The sequence below is a fragment of the Oncorhynchus nerka genome, unplaced genomic scaffold (assembly GCF_034236695.1).
Source record: "Oncorhynchus nerka isolate Pitt River unplaced genomic scaffold, Oner_Uvic_2.0 unplaced_scaffold_998, whole genome shotgun sequence".
Classification (NCBI taxonomy): Eukaryota; Metazoa; Chordata; class Actinopteri; order Salmoniformes; family Salmonidae; genus Oncorhynchus; species Oncorhynchus nerka.
In genome coordinates, this window is record NW_027040300.1 from 194145 (window position 1) to 219144 (window position 25000).

Here is a 25000-nt window from a genome sequence, read left to right on the forward strand (position 1 = left end):
AATTACGGATTCCTTACACTGTGAAATGTACGACATTTGCGGCAGAGAGAAAAAGTAATGCATTGAATAATAATGTTATCGGGTTAATTGTATCTAAAGGTAGCATGGTCATTTAAGTAAACATATCCGTAGACGATGTTTAAAACTTATGATTATTGATTTGAGTCAAAGGGGAATTATCATTAGGTTTTAGAGGCACGCTCACACAGGTGACTATTTCTATTGTAAGGATAAAGGGATCTTTATGTCTAATATGGTATGACCTTTTGACCTTATCATGACTGGCTTCTGAGGTCTGATCAGCCTCAGGGGAGAGTCATTTGTATAATGAATGGAGTCATATTGAGTTACTAGTTTTAAGGTAAATTCATTAGAAATTAAGCAGTTTGGTTGAGGGTTTAGAATTACTGTTTGAACCGCAAATGAGAAAGTGGTTCAGGATTCCGTCTTATAACAATTAGCTGTGAAGTTTTTTGAATGGGCTATTAGGGAGTTGGTATTGTAACAGAGAGAAAGTCATATTCATCATTGAGAATAAATAGGGGAAGATAACATATTTTGAGCCAACAGGGCAGGGAAGAAATTGAGGTATTTTTGTTTGATTTTAACACCCGTGTACAGGAGTGTCAAAAGACGGGGGGACATTACCTGTGTAACGGGGGAGGGTGTCCGTATGGGGATTACATGATAACCAACTTGGGACAGTTCTGGGACTGGAGAAGAGGATATCCTTATATCATAGGGAATCCCACAAAGGTGGATAGGTTTTCCATGATATGGGGGAAACCTGGAAGCACTGTTGAACTTTGTAAAGGTGATGAAATCCTACTAACCATCAAAACTATTAAGCTCTCTGATGCAGGCACTTACACCCCCGGACTACAAAGGACCGGGACAGACACGGTGGGTGTGTTTTCTATTAAGGTACTGCCAAAACCAGAGGTCCCAGACGAACCAGGGCCAGACACACTCCTCTACCACCCCTGGACCGAACCTGCCACCACTGTGTTAAGAATCCCATTCAAGTAATTAATGTTAGACTATTCAGCTATTGATCAATTAGGCACGGAGACTGGTTTTGATGGTAGGGACAATTTGTGGCTGTCTTATACAGAATAGACTTGCTTAGGATATGCTTCTTGCTAGTCAGGGGGGCGCCTGCAAGATGTTCGGTGAACAATGTTGCACATATATTCCTAATAACACCAGTCCAGATGGTAGTATATCTAAGGGCCTTAATGGGCTTGATGCACTATCTGCTAGGATGAGGACCATGGCGGGGGTGGAGGAGTCTGACTGTTCAAATGAGTTGGGAGCCTGGTTAGGTAAGTACACTGGTATGGTGGTTACTGGATTTCTGACCCTAATTCTTGTATTATTTGTTATTGATGTGATGTGCTGCTTGCATCATACCGTGTTTTAAGAAGTCTGTTACAGATGTGGTGAAGGCTTCAGGCATGATGCCTTTGCTTGAGGCTCCAGTTGGAGAGGCTGAGGTGAAGCATGCTTTCAGGGGAGGATAAGATTGACTGAGGATGACCCATGTATGTTTGTTCTCCCTGTCGTGAAGGGTGGCATGGTGCCCACCTGGTGCTGGATAAGAATAGCTGAGAGGACCAGATGGGTTATAAGAATGCTTTGTTCTGCTTTACTCTGTTTTCCAGGACCAAAGTTTTATTCCACACTTTGCAACACATTAAATCCATGTTATTGTCAGATAGAATACTGAGGGTCTCCAAGGAGAGGGCTTGTTAGTGTAGGAAGGATTTTTAATATGGTTAGCATTTATTAGATTATAAGTTTTTAAATAGTATTATATTTAACAGGAATATAGGATATCTATGATGATTTAGGATTATTGTTAGGATTAAGATAGATTGATTAAGGACTTTAGAGAAAAGCCGCTCATAGACATGTTCTTTCTAAAAGAAAATCCATGAGTTTAGAAAGACAAACAGTGAGGCATGTAGTTCAAATTTGGGAATGTGAAAAACAGCCACGGGCAGGCAGAAGAGCCCTCCCCCGCACTGCAGAGACCTTGAAGGTTGGAGAGCAGAGAAGTTTTAGAAGGGGGGCCAGGACGAGCAAAGATAACATAGTGTGTAGATAAGTTACTGAGTGGAGACAAAAGTGAGAATTGGACATGTGGAAAATGAAAGGGACACTCCTAAATGATAATGTCAGACATAAGGATAATTCACTAAATCTTATCTAAGTCATTGTATAAGAATAAGGCAAGGTTGTTACCTGGGCAGAGCCAGGTAACAAAAGGGGGATGGGTAAATAGTGTTCTAGAATAGGATGTGACCTACGGGATAATTAACTAATACATTTTTTTTTTACCTAATTGGTTTGACGAATAAGAAACTGTTTTATTAACCAAACCTGTATGTCCAAGAGTTTATGCACTACAGGTGAACTACAGGTGAAGACACTCAATCCAGTCCCGTGGGCCACCCGGATTCATATCGCACTGCGGGGGGGTAAGATACATATCTTCTGTCGAACAAATAAACAGTGTTCGAGAGGAGAACTGGAATTAACAGAATTCCGGGGGCCATCTCTCGAATGAAGTAACCCTCCCTGTCCTGTCACCCCTGTTTTTGTTCATAGAAGTGAAGATGTGTCTGGCTCTTGCTAAGTGATGTGTTCTCGGGGAAAGGGTGGGGTTTCACATGGAAGCTGTTCGTCTGAGCTGTCTTATCGTGGGTGACATATTCCTGATACAGCACGTCCTACTAGATATGCGGAGAGTGGTAATTTGACCCATGGTTTAGACGGTGAGGATTTTGTTCCAAAATATAAGAGATATCAGTGCAGGTTCCCATATTGATCGTGGACACAGGTTATAGCTCACACTGAAAGGGATGGCTACGTAAACCCATACACTCAATTTGGGACCAGGTGGAGTATAGTAAGGGTTGGCGTTTTGGACTGTGTTCCCGAGCAGAGGAAGTATTGTATAATGGTGCGAATTTACATTAAGGCGGTCAATACTCAGGACCTCGGGTTATGGTATGTGGGCTTCGACCAGTTTTCAACTGATACTATGGTACCGTTCCAGGTGGCAGAAGTTAGAGTCGATAAGGAGAATATGATTGGCCGAAGTTCAACCAAACCCTCTAACAACGGCTATTCCTAGTGTAATCATCCAGGGTAAAGGACCAGTACGAATAGTTCAGACCAAAGACCTTAAAGAAGTTATAGAGGTGGAGACTGGGTTTGGGGAGTCCAACTTATGGTTGGAATGGATTCAATATATAGCCAGATCAGTGGCTAAAGAGGAATGTTATGCCTGTGCGAACGCTAAACCCCAGTTAACAACTATCCCTTTCCCACTGAACGGAATTAATTCCCCTAAGGGAATGGCATGTATGGTAAAGCTGTTCATGAAAGCAGGAATGCCAGATAATGACAGTTGTATTGATTTGCACTATTTATATCCCCAGGAACCAAGTTAGTACAGAGAATATGACCACTGACGAGACCATGTCTGAATTGACAGGCTGGTTGAACTTCTGGGGATTTCAATAAAATCAAATGGGCCAGTGTCGCCATCTGGTGGTTGTGCGGGGGAATGAGTTTGTGGTTAGGAATGCCTTTTACACTCATACAACACCAAGACATGAAGTTAGCCAAACGAGAGAGAAGAGATGCTCCATCTGGGTCTTTTGGCGAAAGAGTATATATTGATAACATTGGGGTTCCACGAGGTGTGCCGGATGAGTTCAAGGCAAGAAATCAGATACTAGAAGGATTAGAGTTAAGCATTTTCTGGTGGTCTACTCTCAATAAGAATGTAGACTGGATTAATTATAGTTACCAGAAGTGTTATTAAAGGTTTTGTAGAACAGACTGAAGCAACCAGCTGGAAGACCTGACAGAATAGAATTGCATTAGATAAAAGGAGGAAGTGGGCGTGGTAATCAGGACCATGTCTTACATCCCAGGTAGCACAGCTCCGGACGAATCAGTGCCCGAAGCCTCAGCTGTTTTGACCACCCTGGCTCACGGGTTGGCAGAAAACTCTGGGGTGGATACTTCCCTGACTATTGGTTTGATAGTACATTTGGAAAATGGAAAAGTGTTATAATCACGGTGTTTTGGGCTGTATCCACCTGCATGACTGTTTTAATTTTATGCGGCTGTTGTCTAATTCCCTGTGTGCGAGGCCTTGTTTCCAGGACTCTGGAGAGATCAATGACACTACAGATGGTGCGTTATGGGCCGATTCCAGGTTCTGACCTGTGGAGGACTGAAGGCATGTCTACAGAGGAAGTGGACGAATCTGGATCTGTCATTTGTGGGGAATTTATGTTTGATGAGGCTAGTGTTGAGATGAAGGGAATTAGATTGTAATTGGTTTCCATGATTGAACTGTTTTTTTAATGAAGGTCTGACGAAAATCCGAAGGAAGAGTTATGATTCTGATGTAGGTTTAAAAAAGGTTGGAGTTAAGGTTAGATTTGATTAATGAAATGTGAAGAGTTGGATAAACATTTATAATTGATTTGTTGATTATGTATCTATTCATATGATAATCTGATAAACCTCTATAAAAGGTTAGTTAAGTTCGTTTATACTTTCATTTTTTATGATTAAATAAAACTAGATGTAGAATTGAATGTATAATATTTGATCAAAGGGAGGATTGTTAGAGGAAATTATAGTTTAGATGATTAATTATGTATACATTATTGATTAGAACCATTTATTCTAATACTATTATGTTATGGTATGAAAAGTAAAAGTTATTGGTTAAGCTGTTACTGAAAATGTAAGCAGAACGAATTAATTGTCTGGGCCTCTTGGGAAGTTAACGGAGGAGCGAGGCTATGGCTTGTCAGACAGATAAGAAATGTCTGGGAGACGTTCCAGGCCTAATGAACAATGGGCTCTTGTGAGAATCGGAGAGAGGGGGGATAAACTGATGATGTCATGTTCAGTTTTTAACCTGTGGAAAAATGTGTATGCTTCAGTACTCTCTTGTAATAAACGCTGTTACTTTTGGCTTTTAAGACTGGTCTCATTCTACTTCATGCATAATTAATGCATTTACAATTCATTAATGAATTAGAAATGAGTGCGAATTGGTTTTGACAATTAAAGCATAAAGGAATTTAGAATTCCTCTATCATAGATGTAATCTACTCCTCCATTAGGATGATAGATGTAATCTACTCCTCCATTAGGATGATATATGTAATCTACTCCTCCATTAGGATGATAGATGTAATCTACTCCTCCATTAGGATGATAGATGTAATCTACTCCTCCATCAGGATGATAGATGTAATCTACTCCTCCATTAGGATGATAGATGTAATCTACTCCTCCATTAGGATGATAGATGTAATCTACAGGATGATAGATGTAATCTTCTCCTCCATTAGGATGATATATGTAATCTACAGGATGATAGATGTAATCTACTCCTCCATCAGGATGATAGATGTTATCTACTCCTCCATTAGGATGATAGATGTAATCTACAGGATGATAGATGTAATCTACATGATGATAGATGTAATCTACTCCTCCATTAGGATGATAGATGTAATCTACAGGATGATAGATGTAATCTACAGGATGATAGATGTAATCTACAGGATGATATATGTAATCTACAGGATGATAGATGTAATCTACTCCTCCATTAGGATGATAGATGTAATCTACTCCTCCATTAGGATGATAGATGTAATCTACAGGATGATATATGTAATCTACTCCTCCATTAGGATGATAGATATTATCTACTCCTCCATAAAATTAGATTTCATTTACCTGTCACATATGTTATCCTGTTGTTGTCTATAGATCCTCAATCTCACACAAATGATCATGGAACCTATCGCGTACCACCCTAAATCTGTAAAAACGGGCACCCTCAGATATCACCCTGATCAACCTGCCCTCTAAATACACCTCTACTGTCTTCAACCAGGATCTCAGCGATCACTGCCTCATTGCCTGCGTCCGTAATGGGTCCGCGGTCAAACGACCACCCCTCATCACTGTCAAACACTCCCTAAAAAACTTCAGTGAGCAGGCCTTTCTAATCGACCTGGCCCGGGTATCCTGGAAGGATATTGACCTTCTTCCGTCAGTAGAGGATGCCTTGTCGTTCTTTAAATGTTATTTCCTCACCATCTTAAATAAGCGTGCCCCACTCAAAATATGTAGAACGAAGAAAATATACAGCCCTTGGTTCACTCCAGACCTGACTGCCCTTGACCAGCACAAAAACATCCTGTGGCGTACAGCATTAGCATCGAATAACCCCCACGATATGCAACTTTTCAGGGAAGTTAGGAACCAATAAACACAAGCAGTTAGGAAAGCAAAGGCTAGCTTTTTCAAGCAGAAATTTTAAAAGGTTAGCAGAAATTTGCATCCTGTAGCACAAACTCCAAAAGGTTCTGGGACACTGTAAAGTCCATGGAGACTAAGAGCACCTCCTCATAGCTGACCACTGCACTGAGGCTAGGAAACACTGTCACCACCGATAAATCTACGATAATCGAGAATTTCAATAACCATTTTTCTATGGCCGGCCATGCTTTCCACCTGGCTACCCCTACCCTGGTCAACAGCCCTGCACCCCCCACAGCAACTTGCCCAAGCCTCCCCATTTCTCCTTCACCCAAATCCAGATAGCCGATGTTCTGAAAGACCTGCTAAATCTGGACCCCTACAAAACAATCTGGACCCTTTCTTTCTAAAACTATCAGCCGCAATTTTTGCAACCCCTATTACTAGTCTGTTTAACCTCTCTTCTGTATCGTTTGAGATCCCCAAAGATTGGAAATCTGCCGCGGTCATCCCCCTCTTCAAAGGGGGGGACACTCTAGACCCAAACTATTACAGACCTATATCTATCCTACCCTGCCTTTCCAAGGTCTTCAAAAGCCATTTCGAATCCAACCGTACCTTCTCCGCTATGCAATCTGGTTTTCGAGCTGGTCATGGGTGCACCTCAGCCACGCTCAAGGTCTTAAATCATACCATAACCGGCATCGATAAAATACAACACTGTGCAGCCCTATTCATCAACCTGGCCAAGGCTTTCGACTCTGTCAATCACCGCATTCTTATCGGCAGACTCAACAGCTTTGGTTTCTCAAATGACTGCCTTGCCTGGTTCACCAACTACTTCTCAGACAGAGTTCAGTAGGTCAAATCGGAGGACCTGTTGTCCGGACCTCTGGCAGTCTCTATGAGTGTGCCACAGGGTTCAATACTCGGGCCGACTCTCTTCTCTGTATACATCAATGATGTCGCTCTTGCTGCTGATGATACTTTCATCCACCTCTACGCAGACGACACCATTCTGTATACTTCTGGCCCTTCTTTGGACACTGTGTTCACAAACCTCCAGACGGGCTTCAATGCCATACAACTCTCCTTCCGTGGCCTCAAACTGCTCTTAAATGCAAGTAAAACTAAATGCATGCTCTTCAACCGATCGCTGCCCGCACCTGCCCGCCCGACCAGCATCACTACTCTGGACGGTTCTGACTTAGAATATGTGGACATCTACAAATACCTAGGTGTCTGGTTAGACTGTAAACTCTCCTTACAGACTCACATTAAACATCTCCAATCCAAAATTAAATCTAGAATTGGCTTCCTACTTCGCAACAAAGCATCCTTCACTCATGTTGCCAAACATACCCTGGTAAAACATCCTGCCGATCCTCGACTTCGGCCATGTCATTTACAAAATAGTCTCCAACACTGTACTCAACAAATTGGATAATAGTCTATCACAGTGCCATCCGTTTTGTCACCAAAGCCATATATACTACCCACCACTGTGACCTGTATGCTCTCGTTGGCTGGCCTTCGCTTCATACTCATCGCCAAACCCACTGGCTCCAGGTCATCTACAAGTCTCTGCTTATCTCAGCTCACTGGTCACCATAGCATCACCCACCCGTAGCACGTGCTCCAGCAGGTATATCTCACTGGTCACCCCCAAAGCCAATTCTTCCTTTGGCCGCCCCTCCTTCCAGTTCTCTGCTTCCAATGACTGGAACGAACTGCAAAAATCTCTGAAGCTGGAGACTCATATCTCCCTCACTAGATTTAAGCACCAGCTGTCAGAGCAGCTCACAGATCAATGCACCTGTACATAGCCCATCTGTAAACAGCCCATCCAACTACCTCATCCCCATACTGTATTTATTTATTTATTTATCTTGCTTTCTTGCACCCCAGTATCTCTACTTGCACATTCATCTTCTGCACATCCTACCATTCCAGTGTTTAATTGCTATACTGTAATTACTTTGCCACCATGGCCTATTCATTGCCTTACGTCTCTTATCCTACCTCATTTGCACATGCTGTATATAGATTTTTAACTATATGTTTGTTTATTCCATGTGTAATTCTGTGTTGTTGTTTGTGTCGAACTGCTTTGCTTTATCTTGGCCAGGTCGCAGTTGCAAATGAGAACATGCTCTCAACTAGCCTACCTGGTTAACTAAAGGTGATTTAAACGTTTTTTAAATACCAACCTATTCTACAGATATCTATCAGTAGGTCTACATACAAACCTATTCTACAGCTAGATATCAGTAGGTCTATATTAAAACCAATTCTACAGCTAGCTATCAGTAGGTCTACAGCTAGATATCAGTTGGTCTACATCTAGCTATCAGTAGGTCTACATACAAACCTATTCTACAGCTAGCTATCAGTAGGTCTACATACAAACCTATTCTACAGCTACCTATCAGTAGGTCTATATACAAACCTATTCTACAGCTAGCTATCAGTAAGTCTACAGCTAGCTATCAGTAGGTCTATATACAAACCTATTCTACAGCTAGATATCAGTAGGTCTACATACAAACCTATTCTACAGCTAGCTATTAGTAGGTATACATACAAACCTATTCTACAGCTAGATATCAGTAGGTCTATATACAAACCTATTCTATAGCTCGCTATCAGTAGGTCTACATACAAACCTATTCTACAGCTAGCTATCAGTAGGTCTATATACAAACCTATTCTACAGCTATCAGTAGGTCTACAGCTAGCTATCAGTAGGTCTACATACAAACCTATTCTACAGCTAGCTATCAGTAGGTATACAGCTAGCTATCAGTAGGTCTACATACTAACCTATTCTACAGCTAGATATCAGTAGGTCTATATTAAAACCAATTCTACAGCTAGCTATCAGTAGGTCTACAGCTAGATATCAGTTGGTCTACATCTAGCTATCAGTAGGTCTACATACAAACCTATTCTACAGCTAGCTATCAGTAGGTCTACATACAAACCTATTCTACAGCTACCTATCAGTAGGTCTATATACAAACCTATTCTACAGCTAGCTATCAGTAAGTCTACAGCTAGCTATCAGTAGGTCTATATACAAACCTATTCTACAGCTAGATATCAGTAGGTCTACATACAAACCTATTCTACAGCTAGCTATTAGTAGGTATACATACAAACCTATTCTACAGCTAGATATCAGTAGGTCTATATACAAACCTATTCTATAGCTCGCTATCAGTAGGTCTACATACAAACCTATTCTACAGCTAGCTATCAGTAGGTCTACAGCTAGCTATCAGTAGGTCTATATACAAACCTATTCTACAGCTATCAGTAGTCTACAGTAGCTATCAGTAGTCTACATACAAACCTATTCTACAGCTAGCTATCAGTAGGTCTACAGCTAGCTATCAGTAGGTCTACATACAAACCTATTCTACAGCTAGCTATCAGTAGGTATACAGCTAGCTATCAGTAGGTCTACATACTAACCTATTCTACAGCTAGCTAATGGTAGATCTACAGCTAGCTATCAGTAGGTCTACATACAATTCTACAGCTGTCAGTAGGTCTACATACAAACCTATTCTACATCTATTAGTAGGTCTACAGCTAGCTATCAGTAGGTCTATATACAAACCTATTCTACAGCTAGCTATCAGTAGGTCTATATTAAAACCAATTCTACAGCTAGCTATCAGTAGGTCTACATACAAACCTATTCTACAGCTAGCTATCAGTAGGTCTACATCTAGCTATCAGTAGGTCTACATACAAACCTATTCTACAGCTAGCTATCAGTAGGTCTACAGCTAGCTATCAGTAGGTCTACATACAAACCTATTCTACAGCTATCTATCAGTAGGTATACAGCTAGCTATCAGTAGGTCTACATACTAACCTATTCTACAGCTAGCTAATGGTAGATCTACAGCTAGCTATCAGTAGGTCTACATACAATTCTACAGCTGTCAGTAGGTCTACATACAAACCTATTCTACATCTATTAGTAGGTCTACAGCTAGCTATCAGTAGGTCTATATACAAACCTATTCTACAGCTAGCTATCAGTAGGTCTATATACAAACCTATTCTACAGCTAGCTATCAGTAGGTCTATATTAAAACCAATTCTACAGCTAGCTATCAGTAGGTCTACATACAAACCTATTCTACAGCTAGCTATCAGTAGGTCTACATCTAGCTATCAGTAGGTCTACATACAAACCTATTCTACAGCTAGCTATCAGTAGGTCTACATACAAACCTATTCTACAGCTAGCTATCAGTAGGTCTACATACAAACCTATTCTACAGCTACCTATCAGTAGGTCTATATACAAACCTATTCTACAGCTAGCTATCAGTAGGTCTATATTAAAACCAATTCTACAGCTAGCTATCAGTAGGTCTACATACAAACCTATTCTACAGCTAGCTATCAGTAGGTCTACATCTAGCTATCAGTAGGTCTACATACAAACCTATTCTACAGCTAGCTATCAGTAGGTCTACATACAAACCTATTCTACAGCTAGCTATCAGTAGGTCTACATACAAACCTATTCTACAGCTACCTATCAGTATGTCTATATACAAACCTATTCTACAGCTAGCTATCAGTAGGTCTATATACAAACATATTCTACAGCTAGCTATCAGTAGGTCTATATACAAACCTATTCTACAGCTAGATATCAGTAGGTCTACATACAAACCTATTCTACAGCTAGCTATTAGTAGGTATACATACAAACCTATTCTACAGCTAGATATCAGTAGGTCTATATACAAACCTATGCTCTAGCTCACTATCAGTAGGTCTACATACAAACCTATTCTACAGCTAGCTATCAGTAGGTCTACATACAAACCTATTCTACAGCTACCTATCAGTAGGTCTATATACAAACCTATTCTACAGCTAGTTATCAGTAAGTCTACAGCTAGCTATCAGTAGGTCTATATACAAACCTATTCTACAGCTAGATATCAGTAGGTCTACATACAAACCTATTCTACAGCTAGCTATTAGTAGGTATACATACAAACCTATTCTACAGCTAGATATCAGTAGGTCTATATACAAACCTATTCTATAGCTCGCTATCAGTAGGTCTACATTCAAACCTATTCTACAGCTAGCTATCAGTAGGTCTACAGCTAGCTATCAGTAGGTCTACATACAAACCTATTCTACAGCTATCTATCAGTAGGTATACAGCTAGCTATCAGTAGGTCTACATACTAACCTATTCTACAGCTAGCTAATGGTAGATCTACAGCTAGCTATCAGTAGGTCTACATACAATTCTACAGCTGTCAGTAGGTCTACATACAAACCTATTCTACATCTATTAGTAGGGTCTATCAGTAGGTCTATATACAAACCTATTCTACAGCTAGCTATCAGTAGGTCTATATACAAACCTATTCTACAGCTAGCTATCAGTAGGTCTATATTAAAACCAATTCTACAGCTAGCTATCAGTAGGTCTACATACAAACCTATTCTACAGCTAGCTATCAGTAGGTCTACATCTAGCTATCAGTAGGTCTACATACAAACCTATTCTACAGCTAGCTATCAGTAGGTCTACATACAAACCTATTCTACAGCTAGCTATCAGTAGGTCTACATACAAACCTATTCTACAGCTACCTATCAGTAGGTCTATATACAAACCTATTCTACAGCTTGCTATCAGTAGGTCTACAGCTAGCTATCAGTAGGTCTATATACAAACCTATTCTACAGCTAGCTATAAGTAGGTCTATATTAAAACCAATTCTACAGCTAGCTATCAGTAGGTCTACATACAAACCTATTCTACAGCTAGCTATCAGTAGGTCTACATACAAACCTATTCTACAGCTAGCTATCAGTAGGTCTACATACAAACCTATTCTACAGCTAGCTATCAGTAGGTCTACATACAAACCTATTCTACAGCTACCTATCAGTATGTCTATATACAAACCTATTCTACAGCTAGCTATCAGTAGGTCTACAGCTAGCTATCAGTAGGTCTATATACAAACCTATTCTACAGCTAGATATCAGTAGGTCTACATACAAACCTATTCTACAGCTAGCTATTAGTAGGTATACATACAAACCTATTCTACAGCTAGATATCAGTAGGTCTACATACAAACCTATTCTACAGCTAGCTATCAGTAGGTCTACAACTAGCATCAAGGTCTATTACAAACCTATTCTACAGCTATCAGTAGGTATACATAGCTATCAGTAGTTCTACAGCTAGATATCAGTAGGTCTACATTCAAACCTATTCTACAGCTAGCTATCAGTAGATCTACAGCTAGCTATCAGTAGGTCTACATACAATTCTACAGCTACCTATCAGTAGGTCTACATACAAACCTATTCTACAGCTAGCTATCAGTAGTTCTACAGCGAGCTATCAGTAGGTCTACATTCAAACCTATTCTACAGCTAGCTATCAGTAGATCTACAGCTAGCTATCAGTAGGTCTACATACAATTCTACAGCTACCTATCAGTAGGTCTACATACAAACCTATTCTACAGCTAGCTATCAGTAGGTCTACAGCTAGCTATCAGTAGGTCTATATACAAACCTATTCTACAGCTAGCTTTCAGTAGGTCTACATACAAACCTATTCTACAGCTATCAGTAGGTCTACATTCAAACCTATTCTACAGCTAGCTGTCAGTAGGTCTACAGCTAGCTATCAGTAGGTCTACATACAAACCTATTCTACAGATATCTATCAGTAGGTATACAGCTAGCTATCAGTAGGTCTACATACAAACCTATTCTATAGCTAGCTATCAGTAGATCTACAGCTAGCTATCAGTAGGTCTACATAAAATTCTACAGCTGTCAGTAGGTCTACATACAAACCTATTCTACATCTATCAGTAGATCTACAGCTAGCTATCAGTGGGTCTACATACAAACCTATTCTACAGCTAGCTATCAGTAGGTCTATATACAAACCTATTCTACAGCTAGCTATCAGTAGGTCTATATAGAAACCTATTCTACAGCTAGCTATTAGTAGGTCTACATACAAACCTATTCTATAGCTATCAGTAGGTCTACATACAAACCTATTCTACAGCTAATAGTAGGTCTACATACAAACCTATTCTAAATCTATCAGTAGATCTACAGCTAGCTATCAGTAGGTCTACATACCAACCTATTCTACAGCTATCAGTAGGTCTACAGCTAGCTATCAGTAGGTCTACAGCTAGCTATCAGTCGGTCTACAGCTAGCTATCAGTCGGTCTATATACCAACCTATTCTCAACATGTGAAATACATAGAATTAGGGCCTAATGAATTTATTTAAATTGACTGATATCCTTAAAATAACTGTAACTCTGTAAAATCTTTGAAATTGTTGCATGTTGCGTTTATATTTTTGATCAGTGTAATATGATTGATATAGAATTCTATCAATTTAATCAGACCAATTATTTTACTATATTTAACTTTGCCTATAATATTATGCAACTGCTTTGCTTTAAAGGTGTACTATGCAGAAATTGTGCCACCATTTCCTGGTTACAAAAATTATATTATTTCACCTAATTTCAGATGATGTGACAAAACAAAATCACTGAGTGTAGAGAATCATTGTACCATCTCAATCGCTGTGAAATGTCTTTTAAAAAACAAAAAATAACCTATATTTTCAGCCGTTTGAAGCTGAATGTAAAAGACACAAAAACTAAACTTAAGAACAGGAAGCATAGAAATAGAGCATATAGAACAGATCTACCGCTTAGACTTACTTTCAATGAGAATGACAGATCTATAACTCACAATTCTATATGAATTTGGTAGGGACGCCCAATATTGCAGCTTTAAATAGTGAAGTAAAACTTTTTAAACCTAAACTACAATACCATACTTTAAAGAGTTATAAAGAGTACCGATAAAGAGACACGGAGAGACACAGAGGGACACAGAGAGACACAGAGAGACACAGAGAGACAAAGAGAGACAGACACAGAGAGAGACAGACACAGAGAGACACAGAGAGACACAGATAGGCACACAGAGAGAGACACAGAGAGACACAGAGGGACACAGAGAGACACAGAGAGACACAGAGAGACACAGAGAGACAAAGAGAGACAGACACAGAGAGAGACAGACACAGAGAGACACAGAGAGACACAGATAGGCACACAGAGAGAGAGACAGAGAGACACAGGGAGAGAGAGACAGAGACACAGAGAGAGACACAAAGAGACACAGAGAGACACACAGAGAGACACAGAGAGAAAGACAGAGACAGACAGAGAGACAGAGATAGACAGAGAGACAGAGAGACAGACAGAGAGAGAGATAGACAGAGAGAGAGACAGAGAGATAGAGAGACAGACAGAGAGAGAGAGAGACAGAGACAGAGACACAGAGAGACAGACATAGAGAGATACAGAGAGACAGAGAGAGAGACATAGAGAGACAGACAGAGAGAGAGACAGAGAGAAAGAGAGAGACAAAGAGACAGACAGAGACACAGAGAGACAGACACAGAGACAGACAGAGACAGACAGAGAGAGAGAGAGAGAGACAGAGAGACAGAGAGACAGAGAGAGAGACAGAGAGACAGACAGAGAGAGAGAGACAGAGAGAAAGAGAGAGAGACACAGAGACAGACAGAGACACAGAGAGATAGACATAGAGAGACAGACAGAGAGAGAGACAGAGAGAAAGAGAGAGACAGAGAGATAGACATAGAGACATAGAGAGACAGACAGAGAGAGAGAGACAGAGAGAGAGACGTAGAGAGATAGACAGAGAGAGAGAGACACAGAGAGACACAGAGAGTAAAGATATGATACCTGTGTCTGTATGCGGTTTAGTCCTCTACACCACAGTATCTGTCCTCGTCGTAGCTCTCTCTCAGCACAGTCAATCTCTCCCTCTTCGTCTCCTTCGTCCATCTCTTCCTCTTCCTCCACCGCCGCCATCGCTGCCCCCGCCTCCTTCAGACATGGTAATTGGTCGCTGGGAACCGTGGCGATCACCTGTCCCCCGACAATGTACACAGAGACAGTCAAAATCAAATCAAATCAAATGTATTTATATAGCCCTTCGTACATCAGCTGATATCTCAAAGTGCTGTACAGAAACCCAGCCTAAAACCCCAAACAATGCAGGTGTAAAAGCACGTCAGACGAAAAAGGTGGTACTATTCTACACACAAGTAATGCATTACACACACACTGTCTAATAGGCCTGTCTAATAGGCCTGTCTAAAAGGCCTGTCTAATAGGCCTGTCTAATAGGCCTGCCTAATAGGCCTGTCTAAAAGGCCTGTCTAAAAGGCCTGTATAATAGGCCTGTCTAATAGGCCTGTCTAATAGGCCTGTCTAATAGGCCTGTCTAAAAGGCCTGTCTAATAGGCCTGTCTAAAAGGTCTGTCTAATAGGCCTGTCTAATAGGCCTGTCTAAAAGGCCTGTCTAATAGGCCTGTCTAATAGGCCTGTCTAAAAGGCCTGTCTAATAGGCCTGTCTAAAAGGCCTGTCTAATAGGCCTGTCTAAAAGGCCTGTCTAATAGGCCTGTCTAATAGGCCTGTCTAAAAAGATGTTCCTCTATCTATGACTACAGTGCATTTTCTATATTAGCGGGTTAGGGGTTGGGGTTAGGGTTAGGATTAGGGTTAGGGCTGGGGTTAGGGTTAGGGTTAGGCATTAGGGTTAGGGTTAGGGGTTAGGGTTGGGGTTAGGGTAAGGGTTAGGGTTAGGGGTTAGGGTTAGGGTTAGGGGTTAGGGTTAGGGTTAGGCTGGGGTTAGGGTTAGGTTAGGGATAGGGTTGGGGTTAGGGTTGGGGTTAGGGTTAGGGTTAGGGGTTAGGGTTAGAGGTTGGGGTTAGGGTTAGGGCTGGGGTTGGGGTTAGGGTTGGGTTTGGGGTAAGGGTTGGGGTTAGAGGTTAGGGGTTAGGGTTAGGGCTGGGGTTGGGGCAAGGGTTGGGGTTGGGGTAAGGGTTAGGGTTTGAGTTAGGGTTGGGGTTAGGGTTAGGGGAGGTTGAGGTTAGGGTTGGGGTTAGGGTAAGGGTAAGGGTTAGGGTTGGGGTTAGGGTTGGGGTTGGGGTTAGGATTAGGGTTGAGGTTGAGGTTATGGCTAGGGGTTAGGGTTGGGGTTAGGGTTGGGGTTAGGGTTATGGTTGGGGCTAGGGTTGAGGTTGAGGTTATGGCTAGGGGTTAGGGTTGGGGTTGGGGTTAGGGTTGGGGTTAGGGTTATGGTTGGGGCTAGGGTTGAGGTTAGGGCTAGGGGTTAGGGTTAGGGTTGGGTGCGGGCCCCAGATTTGGACTTTATCACATAACCTATAGTCAGGTGGTTGCGGATGGGTTATTAGCAAACAGCTGACCCGTACATCATTAACACACACACTGACCTGTCCCCAGAGTAGTTCTCCCACTCCAACGAACAGACACCAGAGCCACTGTTCCACGCTGAGAGGAGCACAGCTGAACGGCTTGCCTCCCCACTGGACGATCACCACCTAGGGAACATAACATACAATACCAACAGGACGTGGACACCTGCAGTCTGTATATAGACTTTTTGTTTTCTTTTGTTCTACTGTATTATTGACTGTGTTTTGTTTATTCCATGTGTAACTGTGTTGTTGTTTGTGTCTCACTGCTATGCTTTATCTTGGCCAGGTCACAGTTGTAAATGAGAACTTGTTCTCAACTGGCCTACCTGGTTAAATAAAGGTGATCTGGTCTACCTGGTTAAATAAAGGTGATCTGGTCTACCTGGTTAAATAAAGGTGATCTGGTCTACCTGGTTAAATAAAGGTGATCTGGTCTACCTGGTTAAATAAAGGTGATCTGGTCTACCTGGTTAAATAAAGGTGATCTGGTCTACCTGGTTAAATAAAGGTGATCTGGTCTACCTGGTTAAATAAAGGTGATCTGGCCTACCTGGTTTAAAGGTGAATAAATGTGATCTGGTCTACCTGGTTAAATAAAAAGGTGATCTGGTCTACCTGGTTAAATAAAGGTGATCTGGTCTACCTGGTTAAATAAAGGTGATCTGGTCTACCTGGTTAAATAAAGGTGATCTGGTCTACCTGGTTAAATAAAGGTGATCTGGTCTACCTGGTTAAATAAAGGTGATCTGGCCTACCTGGTTAAATAAAGGTGATCTGGTCTACCTGGTTAAATAAAGGTGATCTGGCCTACCTGGTTAAATAAAGGTGATCTGGCCTACCTGGTTAAATAAATGTGATCTGGTCTACCTGGTTAAATAAAGGTGATCTGGTCTACCTGGTTAAATAAAAACCTGGGTGATCTGGTCTACCTGGTTAAATAAAGGTGATCTGGTCTACCTGGTTAAATAAAGGTGATCTGGATCTGGCCTACCTGGTTAAATAAAGGTGATCTGGTCTACCTGGTTAAATAAAGGTGATCTGGCCTACCTGGTTAAATAAAGGTGATCTGGCCTACCTGGTTAAATAAATGTGATCTGGTCTACCTGGTTAAATAAAGGTGAGGTCTACCTGGTTAAATCTGTGATCTGGTCTACCTGGTTAAATAAAGGTGATCTGGTCTACCTGGTTAAATAAAGGTGATCTGGTCTACCTGGTTAAATAAAGGTGATCTGGTCTACCTGGTTAAATAAAGGTGATCTGGTCTACCTGGTTAAATAAAGGTGATCTGGCCTACCTGGTTAAATAAAGGTGATCTGGTCTACCTGGTTAAATAAAGGTGATCTGGTCTACCTGGTTAAATAAAGGTGATCTGGTCTACCTGGTTAAATAAAGGTGATCTGGTCTACCTGGTTAAATAAAGGTGATCTGGTCTACCTGGTTAAATAAAGGTGATCTGGTCTACCTGGTTAAATAAAGGTGATCTGGCCTACCTGGTTAAATAAAGGTGATCTGGTCTACCTGGTTAAATAAAGGTGATCTGGTCTACCTGGTTAAATAAAGGTGATCTGGTCTACCTGGTTAAATAAAGGTGATCTGGTCTACCTGGTTAAATAAAGGTGATCTGGCCTACCTGGTTAAATAAAGGTGATCTGGTCTACCTGGTTAAATAAAGGTGATCTGGTCTACCTGGTTAAATAAAGGTGATCTGGCCTACCTGGTTAAATAAAGGTGATCTGGCCTACCTGGTTAAATAAAGGTGATCTGGTCTACCTGGTTAAATAAAGGTGATCTGGTCTACCTGGTTAAATAAAGGTGATCTGGTCTACCTGGTTAAATAAAGGTGATCTAGTCTACCTGGTTAAATAAAGGTGATCTGGTCTACCTGGTTAAATAAAGGTGATCTGGTCTACCTGGTTAAATAAAGGTGATCTGGCCTACCTGGTTAAATAAAGGTGATCTGGCCTACCTGGTTAAATAAAGGTGATCTGGTCTACCTGGTTAAATAAAGGTGATCTGGCCTACCTGGTTAAATAAAGGTGATCTGGCCTACCTGGTTAAATAAAGGTGATCTGGCCTACCTGGTTAAATAAAGGTGATCTGGTCTACCTGGTTAAATAAAGGTGATCTGGCCTACCTGGTTAAATAAAGGTGATCTGGCCTACCTGGTTAAATAAAGGTGATCTGGCCTACCTGGTTAAATAAAGGTGATCTGGCCTACCTGGTTAAATAAAGGTGATCTGGCCTACCTGGTTAAATAAAGGTGAAATAAAACATTTTTATTTAATTCCAAAATCATGGGCATTAATATGGAGTTGGTCCCCCCTTTGCTGCTATAACAGCCTCCACTCTCCTGGGAAGGCTTTCCACTAGATGTTGTAACATTGCTGCTATAACAGCCTCCACTCTTCTGGGAAGGCTTTCCACTAGATGTTGGAACATTGCTGCTATAACAGCCTCCACTCTTCTGGGAAGGCTTTCCACTAGATGTTGGAACATTGCTGCTATAACAGCCTCCACTCTCCTGGGAAGGCTTTCCACTAGATGTTGGAACATTGCTGCTATAACAGCCTCCACTCTTCTGGGAAGGCTTTCCACTAGATGTTGGAACATTGCTGCTATAACAGCCTCCACTCTTCTGGGAAGGCTTTCCACTAGATGTTGGAACATTGCTGCTATAACAGCCTCCACTCTTCAGGGCACCTTCCACTTTACAATAACAGCACTTACAGTTGGCCAGGGTACCTTCCACTTCACAATAACAGCACTTACAGTTGGCCAGGGTACCTTCCACTTCACAATAACAGCACTTACAGTTGGCCAGGGTACCTTCCACTTCACTTCACGCACGTCCGTGCATACGTGTGTGTCAGTGTGTGTGCGTGTGTGTCAGTGTTTCCATGTGTCCAGGCGTGCGTGTCAGTGTGTGTGCGTGTGTGTCCATGTGTCCGTGTCAGTGTGTGTGTCAGTGTGTGCGTGCGTGTGCGTGCGTGTGTCCTACCTGGATAACTAAGGTTCCTACCTGGATAACTAAGGTTCCTACCTGGATAACTAAGGTTCCGAACACTATGGAACAGAAGATTGGGTTAGAGAAGATTCCGTCGAAGACGTTCCTCTCTCCGTGGATCTTCCTGGCGTTGATCTCATTAAAGAGCTGCATGAGGACGAAGGTGTTGAAAATGATGGTGTAGTGTTCTGACGGAGGGGAGTGGAGAGGAGCTTTACGACCACTGTCTATGTTGAAGATACGCTCTCCTAAAGGAGGGAGGAGAGGAGAGGGAGGAGAGAGGAGAGAGGAGAGGAGAGGGTAGAGAGGAGAGAGGAGGAGAGTGGAGAGAGGAGAGGAGAGGGAGGAGAGAGGAGAGAGGAGAGAGGAGAGGGAGGAGAGAGGAGAGAGGAAGGGAGAGGGTAGAGAGGAGGAGAGAGGAGAGAGGAGAGGAGAGGGAGGAGAGAGGAGAGAGGAAGGGAGAGGGTAGAGAGGAGGAGAGTGGAGAGGGAAGAGTAAAGGAGGGTAGAGAGGAGTAGAGTGGAGAGGGGAGAGGAGGAAGAGGAGGAGAGAGGAGAGAAGGAGAGGAAAGGGAGGGAAGAGGAGAGATAAACTGTCAAAAATGATTAAGTTCTTATGGAAAAGAGAACTGTAGCCAAGAATATGAATGAGGACAGGGAGGAGAATGAAAGTAATGGATAGGAAGAAATAGGAGGAGAGAAAAAGTGTGTGTGTGTGTACCTATAAACAGGAGACTAAAGATAATGATGAGCTGGTAGACCCCGTGGCCCAGGATGTTCTTCAACATCGTCAAGGAGATGAGAGGGTTGTTGCGGCCGTAGGGTTTACGTAGCAACAGGGACTCTGTGGGTGGTTCTGTTGCTAGGGCAAGAGAGGCGAAGGTATCCATGATGAGGTTAACCCATAACATCTGGACTGCTTTCAGAGGAGAGTCCTGGGGGGGGGGGGGGGGGGGGGGGAGGAGAATGTGTGAAAAGTCACTGTTGACACCCACAATGTGTGTGTGCATTTGTGTGTGAGCGTGTGTTTGTTACCTGTGTGATGCAGGCCCCAGTGAAGGCCACTATGACAGCCACCACGTTGACAGTCAGCTGGAACTGGAGGAACTTGGAGATGCTGTACCTGTGTGATGCACGTTCCTGACAGCCCCACGTTGACAGTCACAGTTACCTGTGTGTGTGTGTGTGTGTGTGTGTTTGTTACCTGTGTGATGCAGGCCCCAGTGAAGGCCACTATGACAGCCACCATGTTGACAGTCAGCTGTGTGTGTTTGTTACCTGTGTGTGTGTGTGTTTGTTACCTGTGTGATGCAGGCCCCAGTGAAGGCCACTATGACAGCCACCCTGCAGAGAGAAGAGGCATGGTTTAACAGCCACCAGCTGAAGTCCTGCAGTTAGAGCAGGAAGAGGTATGGTTTGACACCAGCTGGAACTGGAGGAACCCTGCAGAGAGAGAAGAGGTATGGTTTAATGTCAGACGCCTCCTTGGCCACGCTGAACCCTGCAGAGAGAAGAGGCATGGTTTAATACCAGCTGAACCCTGCAGAGAGAGAAGAGGTATGGTTTAATACCAGCTGAACCCTGCAGAGAGAGAAGAGGTATGGTTTAATACCGGCTGAACCCTGCAGAGAGAAGAGGTATGGTTTAATACCAGCTGAACCCTGCAGAGAGAGAGGTATGGTTTAATACCAGCTGAACCCTGCAGAGAAAAGAGGAATGGTTTAATACCAGCTGAACCCTGCAGAGAGAGAGGTATGGTTTAATATCGGCTGAACCCTGCAGAGAGAAGAGGTATGGTTTAATACCGGCTGAACCCTGCAGAGAGAGAGGTATGGTTTAATACCAGCTGAACCCTGCAGCGAGAGAGGTATGGTTTAATACCGGCTGAACCCTGCAGAGAGAGAAGAGGTATGGTTTAATACCAGCTGAACCCTGCAGAGAGAAGAGGTATGGTTTAATACCAGCTGAACCCTGCAGAGAGAAGAGGTATGGTTTAATACCAGCTGAACCCTGCAGAGAGAGAAGAGGTATGGTTTAATACCGGCTGAACCCTGCAGAGAGAGAAGAGGTATGGTTTAATACCAGCTGAACCCTGCAGAGAGAGAGGTATGGTTTAATACCAGCTGAACCCTGCAGAGAGAGAAGAGGTATGGTTTAATACCAGCTGAACCCTGCAGAGAGAGAGGTATGGTTTAATACCAGCTGAACCCTGCAGAGAGAGAAGAGGTATGGTTTAATACCAGCTGAACCCTGCAGAGAGAGAGAGGTATGGTTTAATACCGGCTATATCCTGGGGAGGGAATTTAATTTATTTCACCTTTATTTAACCAGGTAGGCTAGTTGAGAACAAGGTCTCATTTGCAACTGTGACCTGGCCAAGATAAAGCAAAGCAGTTTGACACAAACAACAACACAGTTACACATGGGATAAACAAACATACAATCAACAATACAGTAGAAAAATCTATATACAGCATGTGCAAATGAGGTAGGATAAGAGAGGTAAGGCAATAAATAGGCCATGGTGGCAAAGTAATTACAATATAGCAATTAAACACTGGAATGGTAGGATGTGCAGAAGATGAATGTGCAAGTAGAGATACTGGGGTGCAAGAAAGCAAGATAAATAAATAAATAAATACAGTATGGGGATGAGGTAGTTGGATGAGCAATTTACAGATGAGCTATGTACAGGTGCAGTGATCTGTGAGCTGGTCTGACAGCTGGTGCTTAAAGCTAGTGAGGGAGATATGAGTCTCCAGCTTCAGAGATTTTTGCAGTTCGTTCCAGTCATTGGCAGCAGAGAACTGGAAGGAGAGGCGGACAAAGGAAGAATTGGCTTTGGGGGTGACCAGTGAAATATACCTGCTGGAGCGCGTGTTACGGGTGGGTGCTGCTATGGTGACCAGTGAGCTGAGATAATGCAGGGCTTTGCCTAGCAGAGACTTGTAGATGACCTGGAGCCAGTGGGTTTGGCGACGAGTATGAAGCGAGGCCCAGTCAACGAGAGCATACAGGTTGCAATGGTGGGTAGTATATGGGGCTTTGGCACTGTTATAGACTATTATCCAATTTGTTGAGTACAGTGTTGGAGGCTATTTTGTAAATGACATCGCCGAAGTAGAGGATCGGTAGGATAGTCAGTTTTACGAGGGTATGTTTGGCAGCATGAGTGAAGGATGCTTTGTTGCAAAATAGGAACCCGATTCTAGATTTAATTTTGGATTGGAGATGTTTAATATGAGTCTGGAAGGAGAGTTTACAGTATAGCCAGACCCCTAGGTATTTGTAGTTGTCCACATATTCAGAACCGTCCAGAGTATTGATGCTGGATAGGCGGAAAGGTGCGGGCAGCGATCGGTTGAAGAGCATGCATTTAGTTTTACTTGCATTTAAGAGCAGTTGGAAAGAGAGTTGAATGGCATTGGAGCTCATCTGGAGGTCAGTTAACACAGTGTCCAAAGAAAGGCTAGAGGTATGCAGAATTGTGTCGTCTGAGTAGAGGTGGATCAACGAATCACCAGCAGCGAGAGCGACATCATTGATGTATACAGAGAAGATAGTCGGCCCGAGAATTGAACCCTGTGGCACCCCCATAGAGACTGCCAGAGGTCCGGGCAACAGGCCCTCCGATTTGACACACTGAACTCTATCAGAGAAGTAGTTGGTGAACCAAGCGAGGCAATCATTTGAGACACCAAGGCTGTCGAGTCTGCCGATAAGAATGTGGTGATCGACAGATTCGAAAGCCTTAGCCAGATCAATGAATACGGCTGCACAGTAATGTCTCTTATCGATGCCGGTTATGATACCGTTTAGGACCGTGAGCGTGGCTGAGGTGCACCCATGATCAGCTCGGAAACCGGATTGCATAGAGAAGGTACGGTGAGAATCTAAATGGTCAGTGATCTATTTGTTAACTTGGTTTTCGAAGACCCTAGAAAGGCAGGGTAGGCCAGATATAGGTCTGTAGCAGTTTGGGTCTAGAGTGTCTCCCCCTTTGAAGAGGGAGATGACTGTGGCAGCTTTCCAATCTATGGGAATCTCAGACGATACGAAAGAGAGATTGAACAGGCTAGTAATAGGGGTTGCAACAATTTCGGCAGATCATTTTAAAAAGAGACGGTCCAGATTGTCTAGCCCGGCTGATTTGAGGGGTCCAGATTTTGCAGCTCTTTCAGAACATCAGCTATCTGGATTTGGGTGAAGGAGAAATGGGGGAGGATTGGGCGAGTTGCTGTGGGGAGTGCAGGGCTGTTGACCGGGGTAGGGGTAGCCAGGTGGAAATCATTGCCAGCCGTAGAAAAATGCTTATTGAAATGATCAATTATTGTGGATTTATCAGTGGTGACAGTGTTCTCTAGCCTCAGTGCAGTGGTCAGCTGGGAGGAGGTGCTCTTATTCTCCATGGACTTTACAGTGTCCCAGAACTTTTTTGAGTTTGTTCTACAGGATGCAAATTTCTGTTTGAAAAAGCTAGCCTTAGCTTTCCTAACTGCCTGTGTATATTAGTCCCTAACTTCCCTGAAAAGTTGCATATCGCGGGGGCTATTCGATAATAATGCAGAACGCCACAGGATGTTTTTGTGCTGGTCAAGGGCAGACAGATCTGGAGTGAACCAAGGACTATATCTATTCCTAGTTCTAAATTATTTCAATGGAGCACTCATATTTAAGATGGTGAGGAAGGCACTTTTAAATAATAACCAGGCATCCTCTGCTGACGGGATGAGGTCAATGTCATTCCAGGATTCCCGGGCCAGGTCGATTAGAAAGGCCTACTCGCTGATGTGTTTTAGGGAGCGTTTGACAGTGATGAGGGGTGGTCGTTTGACCGCAGACCCACGGATGCAGGCAATGAGGCAGTGATCACTGAGATCTTGGTTGAAAACAGCAGAGTTGTATTTGGAGGGCCAGTTGGTCAGGATGACGTCTATGAGGGTGCCCTTGTTTACAGAGTTAGGGTTGTACCTGGTGGGTTCCTTGATGATTTGAGTGAGATTGAGGGCATCTAGCTTAGATTGTAGGACTGCCGGGGTGTTAAGCATATCCCAGTTTAGGTCACCTAACAGAACAAACTCTGAAGCTAGATGGGGGGCAATCAATTCACATATGGTGTCCAGGGCACAGCTGGGGGAAGAGAGTGGTCTATAACATGCAGCAACGGTGAGAGACTTGTTTCTGGAAAGGTTCATTTTTAGAAGTAGAAGCTCAAATTGTTTGGGTACAGACCTGGATAGTAATACAGAACTCTGCAGGTTATCTTTGCAGTAGATTGCAACACTGCCCCCTTTGGCAGTTCTATC

General features: G+C 42.7%; 1 protein-coding gene across 1 annotated transcript in view; it reads right to left on the reverse strand.

The window, feature by feature from the left end:
- Positions 1 to 7237: 7237 nt before the first annotated feature.
- Positions 7238 to 25000, reverse strand: part of LOC135570292 (plasma membrane calcium-transporting ATPase 3-like) — a 21005-nt gene continuing 3242 nt past the window's right edge. The window contains exons 2-8 of the mRNA XM_065016415.1: positions 20996 to 21082; positions 20730 to 20834; positions 20416 to 20629; positions 19732 to 19943; positions 16707 to 16814; positions 15150 to 15335; positions 7238 to 7423 (exon numbers count right to left, since the gene is read on the reverse strand). Coding sequence (XP_064872487.1) covers positions 7238 to 7423; positions 15150 to 15335; positions 16707 to 16814; positions 19732 to 19943; positions 20416 to 20629; positions 20730 to 20834; positions 20996 to 21082 — 1098 coding nt within the window. The remainder of the gene's footprint in view (positions 7424 to 15149; positions 15336 to 16706; positions 16815 to 19731; positions 19944 to 20415; positions 20630 to 20729; positions 20835 to 20995; positions 21083 to 25000) is intronic.